Below are 19,311 nucleotides of genomic sequence, written 5' to 3' on the forward strand. Positions count from 1 at the left end.
TGAGAGCCGAGGGTGCTGAGGGGATGGAGGAGGAGGCAGCCAAGGCGAATCAGGCATACAGAAAAGAACTGAGAATGCTGGCCGGTGGCAGCGGCCGGCACCAAAGAACTTGATGGGCAGAGTGACCAACATTGAGAAAAGAACAGTGAGACCAGAGACTAGGACATTCCCATTGAAAGACCTTATAACCCAGCCATTCTTTATGGATAACATTATTTTAATGCTGGCTTGATCTAATGAATTGATGAATTATGAATTGATGAAGTTTTAGGTTAATGAACTCAATTTTTAATTAATTCCCTATATTTATAGTATTAATAGTTTTTAATGTTTTATTTATAATGTTTTACTGTTGATTTTTTAATTAATTTATTGGTTTTTTAAAAAAGTGAGGGAAAGCTGGGATTGGATGGAAAATATGTATGATATGAATGGAAATTATGCTCTAAGTGGAAAGGTTAGCTTACCTGGTGACGTAGAGGTGAGAGGGATGGGAGAGCCTATCTCTGGGGTGATAGAGGGCCAGAATATTCCGGTGTTGTTGGGGAGAGGCAAATATGGTGGAAGCCATGGAGCAGGCCGCTCCTGGGGAAGGAGGGATTGTTGCTTGAAAGCGATCCCTTGTTCCGGCCCCATGAGCTCAGCCCAGGTACTGGTGATGAATGTAATACAGGTCCTGGGCTCAGGCTGCTGCTACTCAATGCCAGGTCGGTTGTAAATAAAGCTCTCCTCATCCGGGATTTGATCCGGCTGACCTGATATGTGTGACTGAAACCTGGCTGGGTCCGCAACTTGGGCATCCTCCTCGATCCATGGCTAACTTTAGAACACCAACTTTCGGCTGTGGGGGGGAGGGCTGTTGCCCAGGTTTGCCTGGTGCACCAATTGCCGCCCTATTTGGACAGGGAGTCTGCTCCCTGTCACTCATGCCCTCATCACCTCGAAGGTTCGACTACTGCAACGCTTTCTTCATGGGGCTACCTCTGAAGAGTGTTCAGAAACTTCAGATCGTGCAGAATGTGGCCGTGAGAGCAACCATGGGCCTCCCCAAATATGCCCATGTTTCGTCAACATTCCGCGGCCTGCACTGGTTTTTGATTAGTTTCCGGACACAATTCAAAGTGTTGGCATCAGGCCAGAATACCTTTGGGACCGTCTTCTGCCACACGAATCCCAGCGGCTGATCAGGGCCTACAGAGTTGGCCTTCTCCGGGTCCTGTTGACTAAACAATGTCGTTTAGTGGGACCTAGGGGAAGAGCCTTCTCTGTGGAGGCCCCATCCCTCTGGAATCAACTCCCTCCGGAGATTCGAACTGCCCCCACCCTCCTCGCCTTCTGCAAGACTCTGAAGACCTATCTATAAGGACCCTGATTGTGGGGGCAATAGGCTGGCTCTGATAAAAAGGGCTATTGCTAACATATTGTAAGCCGCCCTGAGTCTAAGGAGAAGGGCGGCATAAAAACCGAATAAATAAATAAATAAATAAATAAATAAATAAATAAATAAATAAATGTTGCCAGGCATGGGGTAATTGATATATCCACTTTGGCTAGTAAGATTTATGTGTGGTTATGATTGGGTAATATTGACTGTTTTTAATGATATTGGGTTTTTTAACTATAGTTTTAATTATTGGATTTGTATTGTACTGTTTATTGTTGTTGTGAGCTGCCCTGAGGGGCGGCATACAAATCTAATAATAAATTATTTTTATTATTATTATTATTATTATTATTATTATTATAGTAGAAAATTACAGGACATGACAGAATCAAAGGGGACATTTGAAGATGGAAATATTATAATAATGGATGTGCAGATGGAGGAAATAACAAGAGACTATGGAGAATTGAGCAATGATAAAAATGAAGATATACTAGTTAGTGGACATGATATTAAATACTTTGATTACCAAATTTTGAGTGATAATACTGTATAACAAAATTTTTAAAGAATTGCCTGGATATGGAAAGGGTTGATGACCACAGATTTTACTATGAGCACATTGAGATAAGCACAAATACAAAATGGGAAAGATGTGGTCAAAAGCACTGGAATTTCCAGAATAAAAGAGGAGTTTAAAATAAATTTGATCTGTTGGGATTTTTAAGGAAGCGAAGGAGACAGAATAAAAAATGAAAGGGAAGGAAATGAGGATATAAAATTACTAGAAAGAAGTTTAAATTTGGATTTACACAAGAGATTTGGGATTATGAGAAAGATTGGGATTATGAAAATGGTTGATTAAGTTTAGACTAATTTCTAATTATCAGCTTTTGTTAGATGTCTTATTTAGGATTTGATGTTCGGAATTTATGGAAATATTAGGTTTGATTATATATCCACACACCCCCCCCAAGTGGTTTCCCCAATCACACGCATTATTTGCTTTTACATTGATTCCTATGGGAAAAATTGCTTCTACTTACAAACCTTTCTACTAAAGAACCTGGTCACGGAATGAATTAAGTTCTTAAGTAGAGGTACCACTCTATCTCTCTCTCTCTTCCCCCTCCCTTCCTATCTCTTCTCCCTCCCATCTCTCCTTTCTCTTTCTCTTCCTTTCCTCCCCCCTGGGCATCTTGGAAGACACTTGGCAGGCAAAGAACAGTATAACTCCCACCTCATCACCAAGGCAGTGAATACTTGAAAAACTGGGCAAAGGTGGAGAGGGGAACAGAGTTGAATCAAGCCAAATCTACCTCTCTATTTCCCTGACTGCAGCAATAAACTTCAGGCAGCTATTTTCAGCTTTGGGCACATGACCTGCTCTCCAGTCCGAGAAAGAGAGCTGCCAGGAGTGAATGAGGCAGGGAATGGGCCCCACTGAGGAGAGGACCCAGTCTCCCCCGTTGTGAAGCGTGCTTTCTCTGTGCTGCACAAGGCTTTATGAGAATAGTGGGCAGGCCATGGAGACGGTATTGGTCCCATGGCAAAAGGAAATCCAGCCAGGCTTTTCCTCGTAGAAGCCCCCATATCCTCCCCTCAATCCCACTTCAGGATAGAAGTGCACGCTGGAAATGAGTATTGGGGCAGTGGCCTCCGTGCTCCTCCAAGCCCGACTTGCTGAGGAGGGGGAGAAGCAGCCCTAATGCCTCTGCTGGCCGCTGCACAGCCCCAGCCCTCACTGTCTGGCTACCTCAAAGATGCAGCATATTTCAAAGGTAGCAGCTCGCATTGGAGGTGCTGAACAGCAGGACAGCTGAGAGAGCCAGGCCAGGCATCTCCACTGATCTACTCAGTAATATGGGTGGTTTTGCTGAGCTAACTGTCTCCCTCCTGGGCTTTTGTGCTCGGTTGGGGAGGGAAGCTCTTCCCTAACCTGCCTCCTTCTTTCTCTTGGCCCTGCTGAGGGAGGAGGAAGGACGGGCCTGAGGGATGACCCCCACTCCACGAGATCCACTTCTGACATTCTCTTTCAGCCCTCTTGCTGACAGCCACAGCGAATGTACCAGGTAGAATCCTGTTGGCATGCAAAAGCATGTGCAGGGCGCTTTATTCCTGCACTAAGGCGACAGCTCTTTCACCTTTCTGCTGCGACAGGGCCAAAGGAAGCTGCAGCAGAAAGGTGAAAAAGTTGCACGTGGCTCTAGAACCACAGGTTGCCAACACCCGGTATAAGAAATCAGCTGTTTCATGAATTTGTTATTAATACCTGTAGGAAGGGAACTTTTCTTAACATTATCACAAACAAAGACCCATTTGTTTAGCAGAGGAAAAGTTATCCTGAATTGTTCTCAGTTTTTGGAAAATGTTGTTCCCAAGTACTACCAGACCTTAAGGTAGACACTGAAATACAGCTTTATATCTCTACTCCAGTGGAAGAGTTGATCCAGTCCTTGGGAGTTGTTATGGTCTGAATGAAATGAAGCTGAATTTAACCAAATAGAGGTGTTATTTGTTTCAGATAGTTCCCTGCCAGAATCAGATGGTGGTACACCCTCTGTCCTGGGCTTCTCCCAGACGTACATTTACCAACTCCTCTATCTTTGTAGCAAAGACAGATTGGTATGTCAGATTTGACATTATCTGGAATGTGAGATCTTGGCTATTCAATTCTGAAGATAGTGTTTGATCTTATGGAACAATAATCACAAATAAGCTTAAAACAAAACAAAACAAAACAAGAAGTCAGCAAAACTAAGCACTGATATGTACCTTGAAATATCTTTTAAGAGGAGGCTTAATTTTGACACGTCGTTTTCTAAGTAACCAATCACCTCTAACTCATGGAGTGTTAACAGTTGCTGACGGGGATATATTATTTGGCACTTCGGGGGGAAAAATATTTACAATATATATATATAAAGCTAAAATCAGTTATTTAAATAGTGCTAGCCATAAATTCAATAAATATAAAGACAATATTCAAAGCAAAGTAGTTATTAAAAATGAATAGGCATTGCTTCCTTGTGCAAGTTAAATAACAGAAAAAATACATTTACAAGAATACAAATTAAAATTATTTAAATATAATCTTTTCAAAGATAAGAATTATATGAATTTTAAGAATACTGAAATTACCTTCATTAGTTCTTCTATGCAAGAATGATAAATTTTGAATATAGCTGCAGAAGAAGGTGGCCCAATATATTGTTTAATATCAGCTCTATCTACAAAAGCAATATCAATTTTCTCTGTGATATTTGAAGTCGTCAGTATAACCACATTAGGATACCTTTAAAATCACAATTGCAAGAATGTCATTTTGGATTTTGGAATAAAAATCTATCTAAAATATTTTTTATTTAAGATACATTAATAATTTAGTTTATTTAGCATGAAATGGAACTTAGTGATGTAGCATGATAAATTAACACGTTTGGTAAAATCATGCAATGACTCCAAGCTCTGCAAACTGAGATAACATGCACTGCAATGATGCATTCACACAATTTCACAGTAACCATTAGATACATCATAAAACAAAGTTCAGAAATAATCCTTTATACCATTGTTTTGTAAATCTATCTATGTACACTACAAACTCCATGATTGTTTTAAGAGAAATGCATCTGCACTACCAGGCTCTAAGTGTGAGGAGGAAGCACAAATAGTATAAATAAAAGTGAAGCCTTCTAAGCAGTTTATAAATATAATATTAAAGAAGACATGTCATTTCAGGTCCATTATGGCAGCATCTGTTAACAGGCATCCACACACCTGTTGACTGCCACACCCCTCACATTGTTGCGTCATTGCCACATCACCAGCCATCTCATTAAAATGAATGGGATTGTCAGTGAGTCAACAGTGAGTCAGTGGGGCGGGACAATGGAAGCCACTGTGAGACAGTGACGATCATTGCTCTTTAAAAATTATGATTTAAATTGAGTTGATTTAAATCAAGTCTTTTTACTAGTGATTTAAATCATTATTTAAATCAACCTGCTTTATATAAAATCCACTCTGCTTTCATATAATAATATATAGTAGCCATTTCTATAACATATCTATCTAATCAGCAAAACCCAAAATCAAAGTATTCAAAGTCCAAAATTGTCCAAGTAGAAACAAAATTGTGTTCCCTTCTTTAACCAGAGCAGTCAATTTTGCCTTCTCTACTAACTCTATCAACTTTTGCAGCCATTCTAAACAGATTTTTTTTACATGAGACAAGTTTTCATTCCTCAAGAAACTGTTTGAGTATATTAGCGTTCTCACTATTTCTACACAACTGCTTAGTGACAGAGCAAATGAGGTTTGACAACTTTAAATCAACCCTGAAAATTAGTGCCTGTTTTATACTAATTAGAATAATTAATTATATAATTAGGTTTAGGTTTATTAGATTTATAGGTTGCCCTTCTCGTGGACTCAGGGCACCTTACAAGAGTAAAATAGAGAGAATTACAATAAATAGAATTTAAAACATTACAGATAATAAAATAATCAATCATCTTTCTTTCATGCAATGACCGGAGCGAACGATCGCTCATGGTTTCCAGGCCTGCTGGCACAGGTGTGTCTTCAAAGCCTTCTGAAAGGCAAGGAGAGTGGGAGTGGTGCAGATCTCGGGGGTGGTGGTGGTGGTAATTGATTCCAGAGGGTTGGGGCCGCAACAGAGAAGGCTCTCCCCCATTGTTTGGCTGATGGGGCCTGGAAGAGGCTGACTCTGCGACCTAACTGGTCGCTAGGATGTATATGGCAGAAGGTGGTCCCATAAATAATCTGGTCAAATGCCATATAGGGCTTTATAGGTAATAACTAATATCTTGAATTGTGTTCAGAGATCAATTGTTAGCCAGTGCAACGCACAGAGTGCTGTACTAATGTGGGAATACCTGGGTACGTTCAACATGGCTATTGTGGCTGCATGCTGAACTAGCTGAAGTCTCCGAACGTTCTTCAAGGGTAGCCCCAAGTAGAGCGCATTGCAGTAATCGAGCCTAGAGGTGATGAGGGCATGATTGATTGTGAAAAGTCACTCCATGTCCAAATAGGCCCGCAACTGGCGCACCAAGTGAACTTGTGCGAAAGTCCCTCTAGCCACAGTCAAGAGATGTTGTTCTAAATTCAGCTGTGGATCTAGGACCGTGATGGTGAACCTATGGCATGTGTGCCACAGGTGGCACACGGAGCCACATAGGAGGGCACGCAAAACTGTGCACGTTCTGGCCAGCTGATTTTTGGCCTTTGAAAAGGCAGTTTCATCATCGGACGCTTAAAGGAAATTTCCCTGAAGCCCCGAGGCAAAAAATCCCCCAACAGATAAACTGGAAGTTCAGGAAAATGCACTTCTGTTTGCCCGTTTGGGCATTTTTTTCACCTACCAGCAGTGATGGGTTCATACCGGACTGCCTCTTCCCTCATACCTCATTGTGACCCGTAAGGGCCCACAGAGTTGGCCTTCTCTAGGTTCTGTCCGCCAAACAATGTCGGTTGGCAGGACCTCAGTGAAGAGCCTTCTCTGTGGCCGCTCTGACTCTATGGAATCAACTGTCCACAAAGATTCGCAGTTTTCCGGAAAGTTGTTAAAACCTGCCTTTTGCAGCAGGCCTGGAATTAAGACTGATTGTTGCAAGTATGGCTTTATAATACATGTGATTTTAGTGATTTTTTAATTGTTTTTTTACTTATATTGTATTTATGCCTGTTGTTAGTCGCTCAGAGTCCATTTGGAGTGAGTGGTATATAAATGCAATAAATTAATAAAATAAATAAATAAAATACCAGTGTGGTCCAGAGAGTCGCACTGGTATGAACCTACTGATTTTGTGTGACTTTTTTCTTGGCGTCTTCGTGTGGAAGAAGCCCTCAGCTGTGCTTCGGAGGAAGAATAAAGGTCAGCATTAAGACAAGGGTGGGTGGGAGTTTTCTTCCACACTGAGACGCCATATTAAAAAAATTGCCAAAAATCAGTGGATTCATACTGGTGTGGATGTCTGGGCCACACCGGTAGGAACCCACCACTGCCTATCAGGCTTCAGAAAGGCCTGTGAGCATGCGTAGCACATGGGGTTGCACATGTGGGAGGGAGGGAAGGGATGTGGGCAAGTGCGTGCATGCTATCACACCCACATACCCCCTTTTGCACATGAACCAAAAAAGGTTCGCCATCACTGGTCTAAGAGGATTCCCAAGTTGCGGACCCTCTCTGAGGGGGTCAAAATTCCCCTCCCCGGATAGACTGGTGGGATTGTTCTTGGGAGGCAAGACCCACAGATACTCAGTCTTGTCAGGGTTGAGCTTGAGCCTGTTAACACCCATCCAAACCCTTACAGTCTCCAGACACCGGCAGATTCATTAAACATAATGTATAGGATAATTATATCAAAAAAACCATACATTTTCAGAGTTTATTACATAATTAAATAATAATTATATATAGTCTCTAAAATATACTTAATTTACTTTTTTAAAAAAAGTTTATCTGAAGGAATATTCTCTTGCTTCCAGATAGTCCTATTTTATTTTAAAACTTTTGTAATAAATGGTAATGATGAATGATTACCTTTTGATCTGATCAATTTGTGTAAGTACAGCATTTACAACACGGATAGCATCAGAAGGCTCAGTACCTGCTTGAAAAGCACTACGAGCAGCTGTGAGACTTTCCACCTGCAAAAGGAAAAAAGGTTGCTACCTTGTACACATTTTTAGGATAGCAATTTTAAAAAAGAAAGAGTTCTTTCTGCCTGAACTTTTAAATCAGGGTGTCAAACTCATGGCACCACGTGTCATTTTGTGACTTTTTTCTTTTTTACTAAACTGGAGGTGGGCAAGGCCCACGCACGATGCATCCGTCCCCTGGGGCAGAGCTTGATAGCCCTATTTTACACAATGTGTCATTTCTATTCTTTCTGCCTCAGAATAAGAAAAAAAACATTTATGATATTATATATTACTCTAATTAAAAGACAGTGAACATCTAAAACAGAGCTTTCTAGAAAAAAACCCTCAGCCTAAAAAATTAGCAGAGAAAATCTTGATCTCTAAGTGATTTTGCTGAGTTTATTTTTTATTTTTTGCCCAGACGTACTCTGATAGAGTTGGAAAACAATGTAATTGTTTAAAATAAAGTAAAAAAAAGAAAAAGAAAAAAACAAAATAGAAGAGAGATTTTGGGATCCTACAAATGTCAAAACTAAAAACATTCTCCCCCAAAGATTTTTAAATATGGGAAGCTTTGTAAAGAACAAAGCAAACTTTTCCTTGTACTGTATTTTTTGGAGTATAAAACACACTAGAGCAGTGTTTTTCAACCAGTGTGCCAGGGCACACTAGTGTGCCGTGAGACATGGTCAGGTGTGCCATGAAACTCAGAGAGAGAAAGAAAAAGAGAACAAGAGAGAGAAAGAAAGAAAGAAAGAAAGAAAGAGAGAGAGCGAGCAAGAGAGAGAACAAGAGAGCGAACAAGAGAGCAAGAGAGAGAAAGAAAGAAAGAGAAAGAGAGGGAGCTAAGGAGGGAGAGAGAGAGAGCAAAAAAGAGGAAGGAAGAGAAAAAGAGGGATGGAGAGAGAGAGAGAAAAGAGGAAGGGAGAGAAAGAGGGAGGGAGAGAGAAATAGAGCGAAAGGGAGGAAGAAAGAATTTTTTTGTCCAAACTTTTTTTAGCCGCCCCCCCCCCCCCAATGTGCCCCATGGTTTTGTAAATGTAAAACAATGTGCCGCGGCTCAAAAAAGGTTGAAAATCACTGCACTAGAGTATAAGGACCTTAGTTTTGGGGAAGGAAAATAGGGGGGAAAATCTAGCTACCAAGTATTCATCTGGCTAGCATCCTTAATCTGTTCAGCCTCAGCACATTATTTTATCCCCTGGTTAGGGCTGAAAAGGCCTTTTTCAGAAGAGTAGGAATGAAAGTAAGCCTGCAAAAACTGAGGCCAGCAAAAACTGCTTTGAAGGGAGTAGGAATTTTAAAAAATGCAGCAAGTCAGGAAGCATTGTATTAGAGCTAAAAAACAACATTTTTCAGGGGAATAGGAATGAAAACAAGCCTGCAAAGATTTAAGACTGGAAAAATCTTCAAAGGGAATAGGAAGCCGGGAAAATCATTAGCATCTAGTTAGGGCTGGAAATAAAAGCCTTGAAAAAGCTACATTTGAAGTATAAAATGCACCCAAATTTTCAACCACTTTTAGGGAGGAAAAAGGTGCATCTTATACTCCAAAAAATACGGTAATTAATTTATATCTTGACATTTATTAAACCCGGACCACAATTAACTAGTAGAACAGCTTGCCTTCTGAAATTAATCCATTACTGGAGGTTTTAAAGAATGGACTGGACAGTCACTTGTCTGAGATGGTATAGGCTCTCCTGTTGGAGGAAGGAGTTGGAATAGAAGACTTCCAAGGTTCCCTCCAGTTCTTTTCTATTCTAATTCTATAGTCCCTAACAAAGTCTAGTGCAGGTTTTATTAGAATTGTAATTGAAACCACAAAGTTGAAAGCTAGATGATATATTTCCAATATTTCTGTATGAAAACTATAATAAAAGTAATTATGAAGTTAATGGTTCTATACGAATACAAGTATCTTCAGAGAATGAAAAAAATAATCTCTTCAGAAGATAATAAAAGTGATTTGACCAAGGAAGGAAGTACTTAACTTCTATTTGGGGTTATTATCTTATTATGAAAGATAAAAGGCAGTACTGGAACTACAGACTAAATATCATTTTATTTTGAATTTAAATCTCCAGATTAAAGTCATTCAAGAATAAATCTTGCCAGGTCAACATTACAGTAGTTTTTGATAAGACAATTTCTTTATCTTTGTTACATGGATAATTTTTTTATTTTTATGTTAGTCAAGCATTCAACAATGACTTTTTTTTATTAAAAAGATAATTAAGTGTAAGTAGGATGACAGTATGATATACCATTTGAAAGGGGCGGAAGCTAAGCGCCACTTTGACTTGGCGCCAAGTCCGTAACCAGAGCAGGCGTCTAGAAGCTAGAGTTGTGGCCATTGCTCTGGAAGTGAATTTTGCTGCATTAAGTGTGGCGTCAGCTGAAAATTCGGAGGCAAGTATCAGCTTACTTATGTCTTGTCGTAGACGGCTGTCCTCAGGGCCTACCTGGGCTTACATGTCTTCAAGCCAAAGTATACATGCTCTATTTAGAAAGGATGCGGCAGAGGCCGCTCTCAGCGACCAGGAGGCCATCTGATGTGTTTTGCGGATCAGGTTCTCGGCCCTCCGATCGTCTGGCGTCAACCCTTCGGCCAGTTCTGATGGTACTACCGCATTTGAGACCAAACTGGCTACTGGTTGGTCGATGGTGGGAAACTGAAGCAGTTCCTCTACTTCTGGATTGAAGGTGTAGAACCGGTGGTCCATTGCAGAGGGTCCCAGTGCCGCTGCCGAGTGCTGCCAAGGATATTTCACGTTTTCAACGAAAATTTGAGAAGGACGGGATGTGTCTCGATTCTTTCTGAGGTTCTGAAAATAGTCGAGCCGCTGGCTGTAGACCTGCTGCCGCCTCTGATGCTTTGGAGGAAGTGTTGTCAGTGATTAGCTTGGCCTTCCTTAGAAGGATATCAAATGGAGCCGGTTTGAAAAGTGATGTGGATACTGGTTGTTCTGAGGGAGGGTTCTCGTCCTCAGACAGTTCACGATCTGGATCACTGTCCAGCTCCTCCTCATCCATCACTGATTTTTGCATTAAGGATGGTGTTGACCAGAGGTCTCTCCTGGGTGGTTTTGCAGGGATGGGCCTCTGGTATATTCCCACCGTCAAACCGTGGGAATATGCATTGGTTAACATATCCTGCAGCATAGGAGGCATGGTTTGCCAAACCTCATTGGAGCATATGAGAAGATTAATAGTAATCGTAATGTCCGGCGGAGCAGCGGGAAGGAAGGAGGGATGCCGCTGCTCCGCTGGACTACGGTGATAACATCAATAATATAGGTAATTTTGAATTAGTTTGAAGGCCAGTGTGCATGTTCAGTGAGCCGAAAGTTCCTGTCTCGGTGTTCGGTTCCTGTGCAGCGTCCTCTCCTTGGTTTTGCCGTGGGAGAGCTGAGAGCTGGGAGCCCCGATCAGCTGGGGCTCGGAAGATGGCGGCCGCCAGCGTGCATATTCGGTGAGCCGGTGTGCATATCCAGTGAGCTGGCGTGCATATTCAGTGAGCCGGTGTGCATACTCGGTGGGCCGAAGGCTCTTCATCTCGGTGTCCAGTTCCTGTGCAGCGTCCTCTCCTTGTTTTTGCCGTGGGAGAGCTGAGAGCCCCGATCAGCTGGGGCTCGGAAGATGGCGGCCGCTGTGGAGCGAGCGAACTGCCCCGCCTTCGAGTCCTCTTCCTGAGTTTCTCTTTCGCTCCGGTAACGTTCCACGCCGAGACTGAGGCTGGGGGGACGAATGAAGGAGTTTGGGGCGAGTTTCGTGATTGAGCAAGCCGGTGAGTCGGGTGAGCCGAATGAGTTGGACTGTGTTGGAGGAGGACGCTCTTGAGGGCAATGCGACCAGCCAGGCAGACCCGGGACGCCGAGCAGCTGTGTGGTGGGTGCACTCGGCGCTGGAGGAGACCTGGTGGACCATTGCGATAGGAGAGAGGAGACTGAAAGGAGACCAAGGGAGGAGGACTGGTAGATCAAGATCTGGTGGTGGGAGAGTCATACAGACATGGACACCCCCTCCCTATTCTGGGGGGGGGGAGAGATACTGAATGATCCTTGACTTTAATAACCTTTGCCCCGAGAACTTGGCACTTTGAGAAACTTGGCACTTCTGAGAAATTTGGGCACTTTGAAAAACTTGGCACTTTGGGAAACTTGGCACTTTTGAAAACTTTAGCACTTTTATTAGTTGCTGCTGACCGGATTTCCTAAATGAATTGAATTACTCACTATTACCTGTATTTGTATCTTCTGCTTTTTTATTTTTATTCAGTTTTAATGGTGTTTTAATATTAATATTTCTAATTTTCTAATATATTTTTATATTTTTATATTAACTTATTAAATGAATCAATCTATTTAATCAATGGGGGGGGGCTTAATTGATGCATAACTGGGGTGGGTGCAATAATGTGTATGGGATGAGTGATTGGTATGAGTGGGATGGCTGGAGTGGGTGGGGTTATGCCAGGGATGGGATGAATGGGAATAGTATGAATGATATATTTGGGCCACCTGACGCCGGAGAGGCGGGAGGGGAAGGGGCACCGATCTCTGGGGTGGCAGAGGGTCGGAATATCCCGGTGTTGCTGGGGAGAGGTAGATATGGCGGGAGCCACGGAGTTAGCCGTTCCAGGGGAACGAGGGATCGCTGTCTAATAACTATTCCTTGTTCCGGCTCCGTGAGCTCAACCCAGGGCACTGGTGATGAGTGTAACTCTGGCCCTGGGCTCAGGTTGCTGCTGCTCAATGCCAGGTCGGTGGTAAACAAAGCTCTCCTCATCCGGGATTTAATCCTGGATGAGGAGGCCGACCTGGCATGTGTAACTGAAACCTGGCTGGGCCCGGAGGGAGGAGTTCCTCTATCGGAAATCTGCCCAGCTGGGTTTCAGATATGGCATCAACCTCGACCCCAGGGAAGGGGGGGGGAGGAGTGGCTATTATAGCAAGGGAAAGCCTTTGCCTGCGTGGGCTCGTTGCTCCGGAGATTGCGGGTTGCGAGTCCCTTCTTGTGAAGTTGGACTTAGGGGTTCAGGTGGGCTTGTTTCTCACGTACCTGCCTCCCAGCTGCGTGTCAAAAGCCCTGCCTGTGCTGCTCGAGGAGGTAGCCGGGCTGGCGGTGGAGTTCCCCGGACTTATTGTCCTGGGGGACTTCAACCTGCCGTCGCTCGGCAAAACCTCTGGGTTGGCACAGGAGTTCATGGCCACCATGACAGCCATGGACCTGACTCAAGTAGTACAGGGTCCGACTCACAAGGGAGGGCACGCACCTGACATGGTATTCCTTTCCGAGCAACTGAGTAATGGTCTGAGACTAAGGGGCTTAGAAGCGTTGCCTTTGTCATGGTCAGACCATTTTCTGCTACGGCTTGACTTCCTGGCTCCAATCCTTCCCCGCAGGGAGGCGGAACCAATGAAGATGTTCCGCCCCAGACGCCTGATGGACCCAGAGGGCTTTCAGACGGCGCTTGGGGTTATTCCAGAGGCACTCGTCCACAGTTCGGCGGAGTCTCTTGCAGAGGCCTGGAACAAGGCTGCAGCGGAGGCTCTTGACCGGATTGCGCCTTTGCGACCTCTCCGTGGCGCTAGACCCCGTAGAGCTCCATGGTTCAACGAGGAGCTCCGGGAGTTGAAACGCCAGAAGAGACGTCTAGAGAAGCGATGGAGGAAGAGTAGGTCTGAATCTGATCGAACACTTGTAAGAGCTTTTATTAAGACTTGCAAAGTGGTGCTCAAGGCGGCAAGATGCGTGTACCATGCCGCCTTGATTGCATCAGAGGAATCCCACCCGGCCGCTCTGTTTAGGGTGACCCGCTCCCTTCTCAACCAGGGGGGAGTTGGGGAGCCCTTGTAGAGCAGTGCCGAGGATTTTAACACATTTTTCGCTGATAAAATGGCCCAGATCCAGGCCGACCTCGACTCCAATTGGAAAACAGAGTTGACTGACAACGAGTCAGTCGAGGTGACTGGGGCACGTACTTGTCCACCTGTCTGGGAAGAGTTTGATCTGGTGACATCTGATGAAGTGGACAAGGCCATTGGAGCTGTGAGTTCCGCCACCTGTTTACTGGATCCGTGTCCTTCCTGGCTGGTCTTGGCCAGCAGGGAGGTGACACGGAGCTGGGTCCAGGAGATTACCAACGCTTCCTTGGGGAGGGGAGTTTTTCCAACACTCTATAAAGAAGCGCTCGTGCGCCCCCTCCTCAAGAAGCCTTCCCTGGACCCAGCCGTACTTAACAACTATCGTCCAGTCTCCAACCTTCCCTTTATGGGGAAGGTTGTTGAGAAGGTGGTGGCACTCCAGCTCCAGCGGTCCTTGGAAGAAGCCGATTATCTAAGCCATCAGCAGTCAGGATTCAGGCCCGGTTACAGCACGGAAACTGCTTTGGTCGCGTTGATGGATGATCTCTGGTGGGCCCGGGACAGGGGTTTATCCTCTGTCCTGGTGCTTCTTGACCTCTCAGCGGCTTTCGATACCATCGACCATGGTATCCTTCTGCACCGGCTGGAGGGGTTGGGGGTGGGAGGCACTGTTCTCCAGTGGTTCTCCTCCTAACTCTCCGGTCGGTCGCAGTCGGTGTTAGTGGGGGGTCAGAGGTCGACTCCGAGGTCTCTCCCTTGTGGGGTGCCTCAGGGGTCGGTCCTCTCCCCCCTGCTATTCAATATCTACATGAAACTGCTGGGTGAGATCATCCAAGGGCATGGGGTGAGGTATCATCAGTACGCTGATGATACCCAGCTTTACATCTCCACCCCATGTCCAGTCAACGAAGCAGTGGAAGTGATGTGCCGGTGTCTGGAGGCTGTTGGGGCCTGGATGGGTGTCAACAGACTCAAACTCAACCCGGATAAGACGGAGTGGCTGTGGGTTTTGCCTCCCAAGGACAATCCCATCTGTCCGTCCATTACCCTGGGGGGGGGGGAATCATTGACCCCCTCGGAGAGGGTCCGCAACTTGGGCGTCCTCCTCGATCCACAGCTCACATTAGAGAACCATCTTTCAGCTGTGGTGAGGGGGGTGTTTGCCCAGTTCGCCTGGTGCACCAGTTGCGGCCCTATCTGTACCGGGACTCATTGCTCAGTCACTCATGCCCTCATCACCTCGAGGTTCGACTACTGTAATGCTCTCTACATGGGGCTACCTTTGAAAAGTGTTCGGAAACTTCAGATCGTGCAGAATGCAGCTGCGAGAACGGTCATGGGCTTACCTAGGTATGCCCATGTTTCACCATCACTCCGCAGCTTGCATTGGCTGCCGATCAATTTCCGGTCACAATTCAAAGTGTTGGTTATGACCTTTAAAGCCCTTCATGGCACTGGACCAGAATATCTCCGAGACCGCCTTCTGCCGCACGAATCCCAGCGACCGATTAGGTCCCACAGAGTGGGCCTTCTCCGGGTCCCGTCAACTAAACAATGTCGGTTGGCGGGCCCCAGGGGAAGAGCCTTCTCTGTGGCGGCCCCGACCCTCTGGAACCAACTCCCCCCAGAGATTAGAACTGCCCCTACTCTCCATGCCTTCCGTAAACTCCTTAAAACCCACCTTTGTCGTCAGGCATGGGGGAACTGAAACACCTGCCCCGGGCATGTACAATTTATGTACGGTACATTTGAGTGTGTGTTTGTTAGCAAAATGGGGTTTTAAAAATGTTTTAAAGTATATTTGGATTTGTTACAAATTGTTGTGTTGTGCTGTGAGCCGCCCCGAGTCTGCGGAGAGGGGCGGCATACAAATCTAAATAATAAATAATAAATAAATAATAAATAGTCCTGCTGCTGATGGCGTAAACGTGGCAGAAGGGTACTGAGGTTCAGGTTGGTACCATGGCTGAGCAGAAGGTGCTGTCAGCTCTGGGCCAGCTGGGTTTCTCTCTGTCCTCATCTCAGTGCACAGGTAAGGTGTTGCCTGGCGGTCTGGAGACAGTTCCACACTATGTACTGATGCCACCGATCCCGTATTTGCCCCTGGGGAGCTAGAGGGAAACCACGAAGGAAAGGCCTGGTGTGATGGGACCTGTGGTTGAAAAGTGGGAGGTGGATGCAGCGAGGTCTGCTTCTGAGCGGCCTCTAGCTGTGCCTCTAACGTCTTTATTTTCCTCTCTGCTTCCTTGAGGCTAGAGGAGGAAGACTTGGCCTTGGCCTTGGAGGAGTGCCCCTTGTCTTTGGGCTTTGAGGCCTCCTCTCTCACATTCCTGATCTCCGAGGGGACATGAGCCTCAGATGAAGGGTCAGCCATTACTGGGGTTCTCACAGAGTATGCTGTACACTGAGAAGCGAGCTGTGGCCTCCTCAGCGAAAGAAATGAGCTCTGTTGATCAAATTAGTCACCGAGAGGTTCAGAGAACTCACTCAAAATGGCTCCGGTCAGAGAGTGGGCGGGCCTGACCTTTCTGGATGCCCAAAATGGCAGCCGGGACTATCCGCCAGGTCCAATTAGTTTGGTGCCAAAAATGACTGGGCGCGACTGTTTCCTTGCTCAAAATGGCGGATGCGACTATTTCAGTGGCCAAAATGGCGGGCGTGACCGTCCTGACACCAAAGGACCCTCCCTGAATGTCTTGTCGTTTGCGCTTCTGAGGGGGCTCGCTGCGATGGTGGCGACTGCTTCAAAGAGCACCTATCAGCTGGGAGGCGGCTGATTCGCTGCTCACGGCAAATTCGCCGTGCGGCGCCGGTGGCTCCTCGGAAGCCAGGGAGGAGGTGCCCGTCAGCTGGGAAGTGTCTTGGCTCACTGCCCAACTCCTTCTTAACGGAGCTGCGCTCCAAAATGGTTTCTGCGGTAACGGACGCTCGACACGTCTATCAGCGGTTCTTCAAAGGAGCGCCCTCCAGCTGGGATGCGGCTGCGAGTTGCGTTTCCTTCAAGGATTTGGCTGTGCTCTCGGTCCCTCGGGAGGAAACGCGAAGTAGGGGGGGTTGCTGAGGCTAAAAACTACCCTCACTAGTCCTCTCCATAAGGTATAGCCGCAGAGGCTAGGGACCTTAGAGGGTGAGGGAGGCTCGATCCAGATCACTAGGCCTCCCGGGGTATGGCCACGGAGGCCAGGGGCCCGCCTAGGAACAGGCAGAGTACCTGTGGGCAGTGCTCACGGAGAGCAGGGACCCTGAGGAGGTAGACGTGATGCAGGCTATACCCTCAGAGGGCAGGGGCCTGTTCTTCTGTCTTCTCACTCAGGATCTGTAAAAGGAGAGAAAAAAGAAAGGAGAAAACATTATTTATTACAATTATTTACTCATACAAAAGATAGAGCAAGACAACTCTAGTCCCTATACTACGACTGAGTTTTTAAGACTGAGCTATTGGGGGTAGCGATGGGGTGGAGCTAATAATTATTCTAATTTAACTCAGTCCCTAGCCAATCAGGCTGAAGTATTACCCATGTTGGACTCTCTGCAGCAGTGCACTGGAGAATAGACAGCTTGGAGTTCTGAGAGAACCAATTACTGGAAGAAAGTGAGTACAACATCAGTGGAAGTAACAAGAAACAGAATACAGATAAAGGCTGACCTTGAAAAATAAGTTGACTAATATGAGAATTAGCATAATATGAAAAGAGCAGAGAGGGAAAAGGGGAAATGTTTTCCAAAAAAAGAAAGAGCTAAAAGGTAAAGAGGGAAACAAGAAGCAAAATTCTGGTGAAGATTATACAAACTATTTATCATAAGGTGATAGGAAAGATTCAGAAGATACAATGCATATAAAACTAAAAAAAAAGGAAAAAAGAAACTAAGACAAAGGGATAAAAACACATTCAGAAAATTGATACAAAATGGACCAAGCAATAATTTTATTTATTTATTTATTTATTTATTTATTTGAATAATGGTTTAAAAAGGGGAAAAAAATAGGTTTTGTATTGGTAGGTATAATAGGATACATCCTAGAATTGTACTAATACTATATATTTTTTTATTGTTAGTTATTGGAAAAAATGGATATTGGTTAGTTATTGGTTTTTTTTATGTATGCTAAACTGAAAGTAGATATAGAAATGGGATTAATATTAAATGTAAAGAGAAGTGAACTATTACTGAGAAATGGAAAATAGAGTAAGGATAGAGTAAGAAAGGATCTGGACAACACTTTGTCCATAAAAGAAATATACCGTATTTTTCGGAGTATAAGATGCACCTTAATTTTTGGGGAGGAAAATAGGGAAATATTCATCTGGCTAGCATCCTTTGACTGGTCAGTTTCAGCACATTATTTTATCCCATGGCTAGGGCTTTTAAAATAATAATAATAATAATAATAATAATAATAAAAAATTAGATTTGCATGCCGCCCCTCTTATCTGGAGAGAGTAACAATGAAAGAACTTGCAAGCTAGTACAAGCTGGGAACATTGTTAGATCCTGGTTAGGGCTGGAAAGAAAAATTCTGAGCAAGTAGAGCAATGAAAAAAAACCTGCAAAGATTTAGCGCTTGGAAAACATTATTCGCAGAATATAACAATGACAGAGCTTGCAAGCCGGTAAGAACTGGGAACATTGTTAGCATCTGGTTAGGGCTGGAAAGAAACATTTGGAGCAAGTTAGAGCAATGAAAAAAACCCTGCAAAGTCTTAGGGCTTGGAAAACATTCTTAGCAGAGAGTAACAATCAACTTGCAAGCCAGTAAGAGCTGGGAACATGGTGAGCACCTGGTTACAGCTGGAAAGAAACTTACTTGGAACAAGTTAGGGTAATGAAAAAAACTCTGAAAAGACTTAGAGCTTGGAAAACATTCTTTGCAGACAGTAACAATAAAAGAACCTGCAAGATAAGAGCTGGGAAGATCGTTAGCACTTAGTTAGGCCTGGGAAAAAAGCTTTGAAAAAAGCTGCAGAGTATAAGATGCACCTGAATTTTCAGCCTCTTTTAGGGAGGAAAAAGGTGCATCTTATACTCCCAAAAAATACTGTATGTTTTGTTATTTAAAATGAAAAAACTTATGTTATAAAAAAATCACAGGTGGATTTTGAACTACCCACAGTCCCTGCATGAATTAAAATCTGATTTCTTTTCCTTCATACAGCCTAGATTGAGCTTAGATTTTGATAGAAAAAAGACATAGAATTTTGTAATACTCATACTGGTAATTTAGTATAAACACTGTCTAGTACAAACAATATTGAAGTACTACTATAATCATACCTCATCAATAAGTACAAATACAAGGGCATCTTTGTCATCAATTAATTCTTGAATCTTCTGAAACATTTTTGTAACAAGTTTGCCGCTCTGAAAAAAATTATATAAAGATGA

General features: G+C 44.3%; 1 protein-coding gene across 4 annotated transcripts in view; it reads right to left on the minus strand.

Moving 5' to 3' along the window:
* Nucleotides 1–19,311, minus strand: part of TRIP13 (thyroid hormone receptor interactor 13) — an 84,229-nt gene that overhangs the window by 12,002 nt on the left and 52,916 nt on the right. For all 4 annotated transcript variants that reach the window (XM_070729735.1, XM_070729734.1, XM_070729736.1 and 1 more), the window contains 4 exons: nucleotides 19,201–19,287; nucleotides 7,956–8,062; nucleotides 4,526–4,679; nucleotides 4,160–4,272 (listed from right to left, as the gene is read on the minus strand). In XM_070729735.1, coding sequence (XP_070585836.1) covers nucleotides 4,160–4,272; nucleotides 4,526–4,679; nucleotides 7,956–8,062; nucleotides 19,201–19,287 — 461 coding nt within the window. The remainder of the gene's footprint in view (nucleotides 1–4,159; nucleotides 4,273–4,525; nucleotides 4,680–7,955; nucleotides 8,063–19,200; nucleotides 19,288–19,311) is intronic.

This window comes from Erythrolamprus reginae, chromosome Z (assembly GCF_031021105.1).
Source record: "Erythrolamprus reginae isolate rEryReg1 chromosome Z, rEryReg1.hap1, whole genome shotgun sequence".
In the NCBI taxonomy this organism is placed as follows: Eukaryota; Metazoa; Chordata; class Lepidosauria; order Squamata; family Dipsadidae; genus Erythrolamprus; species Erythrolamprus reginae.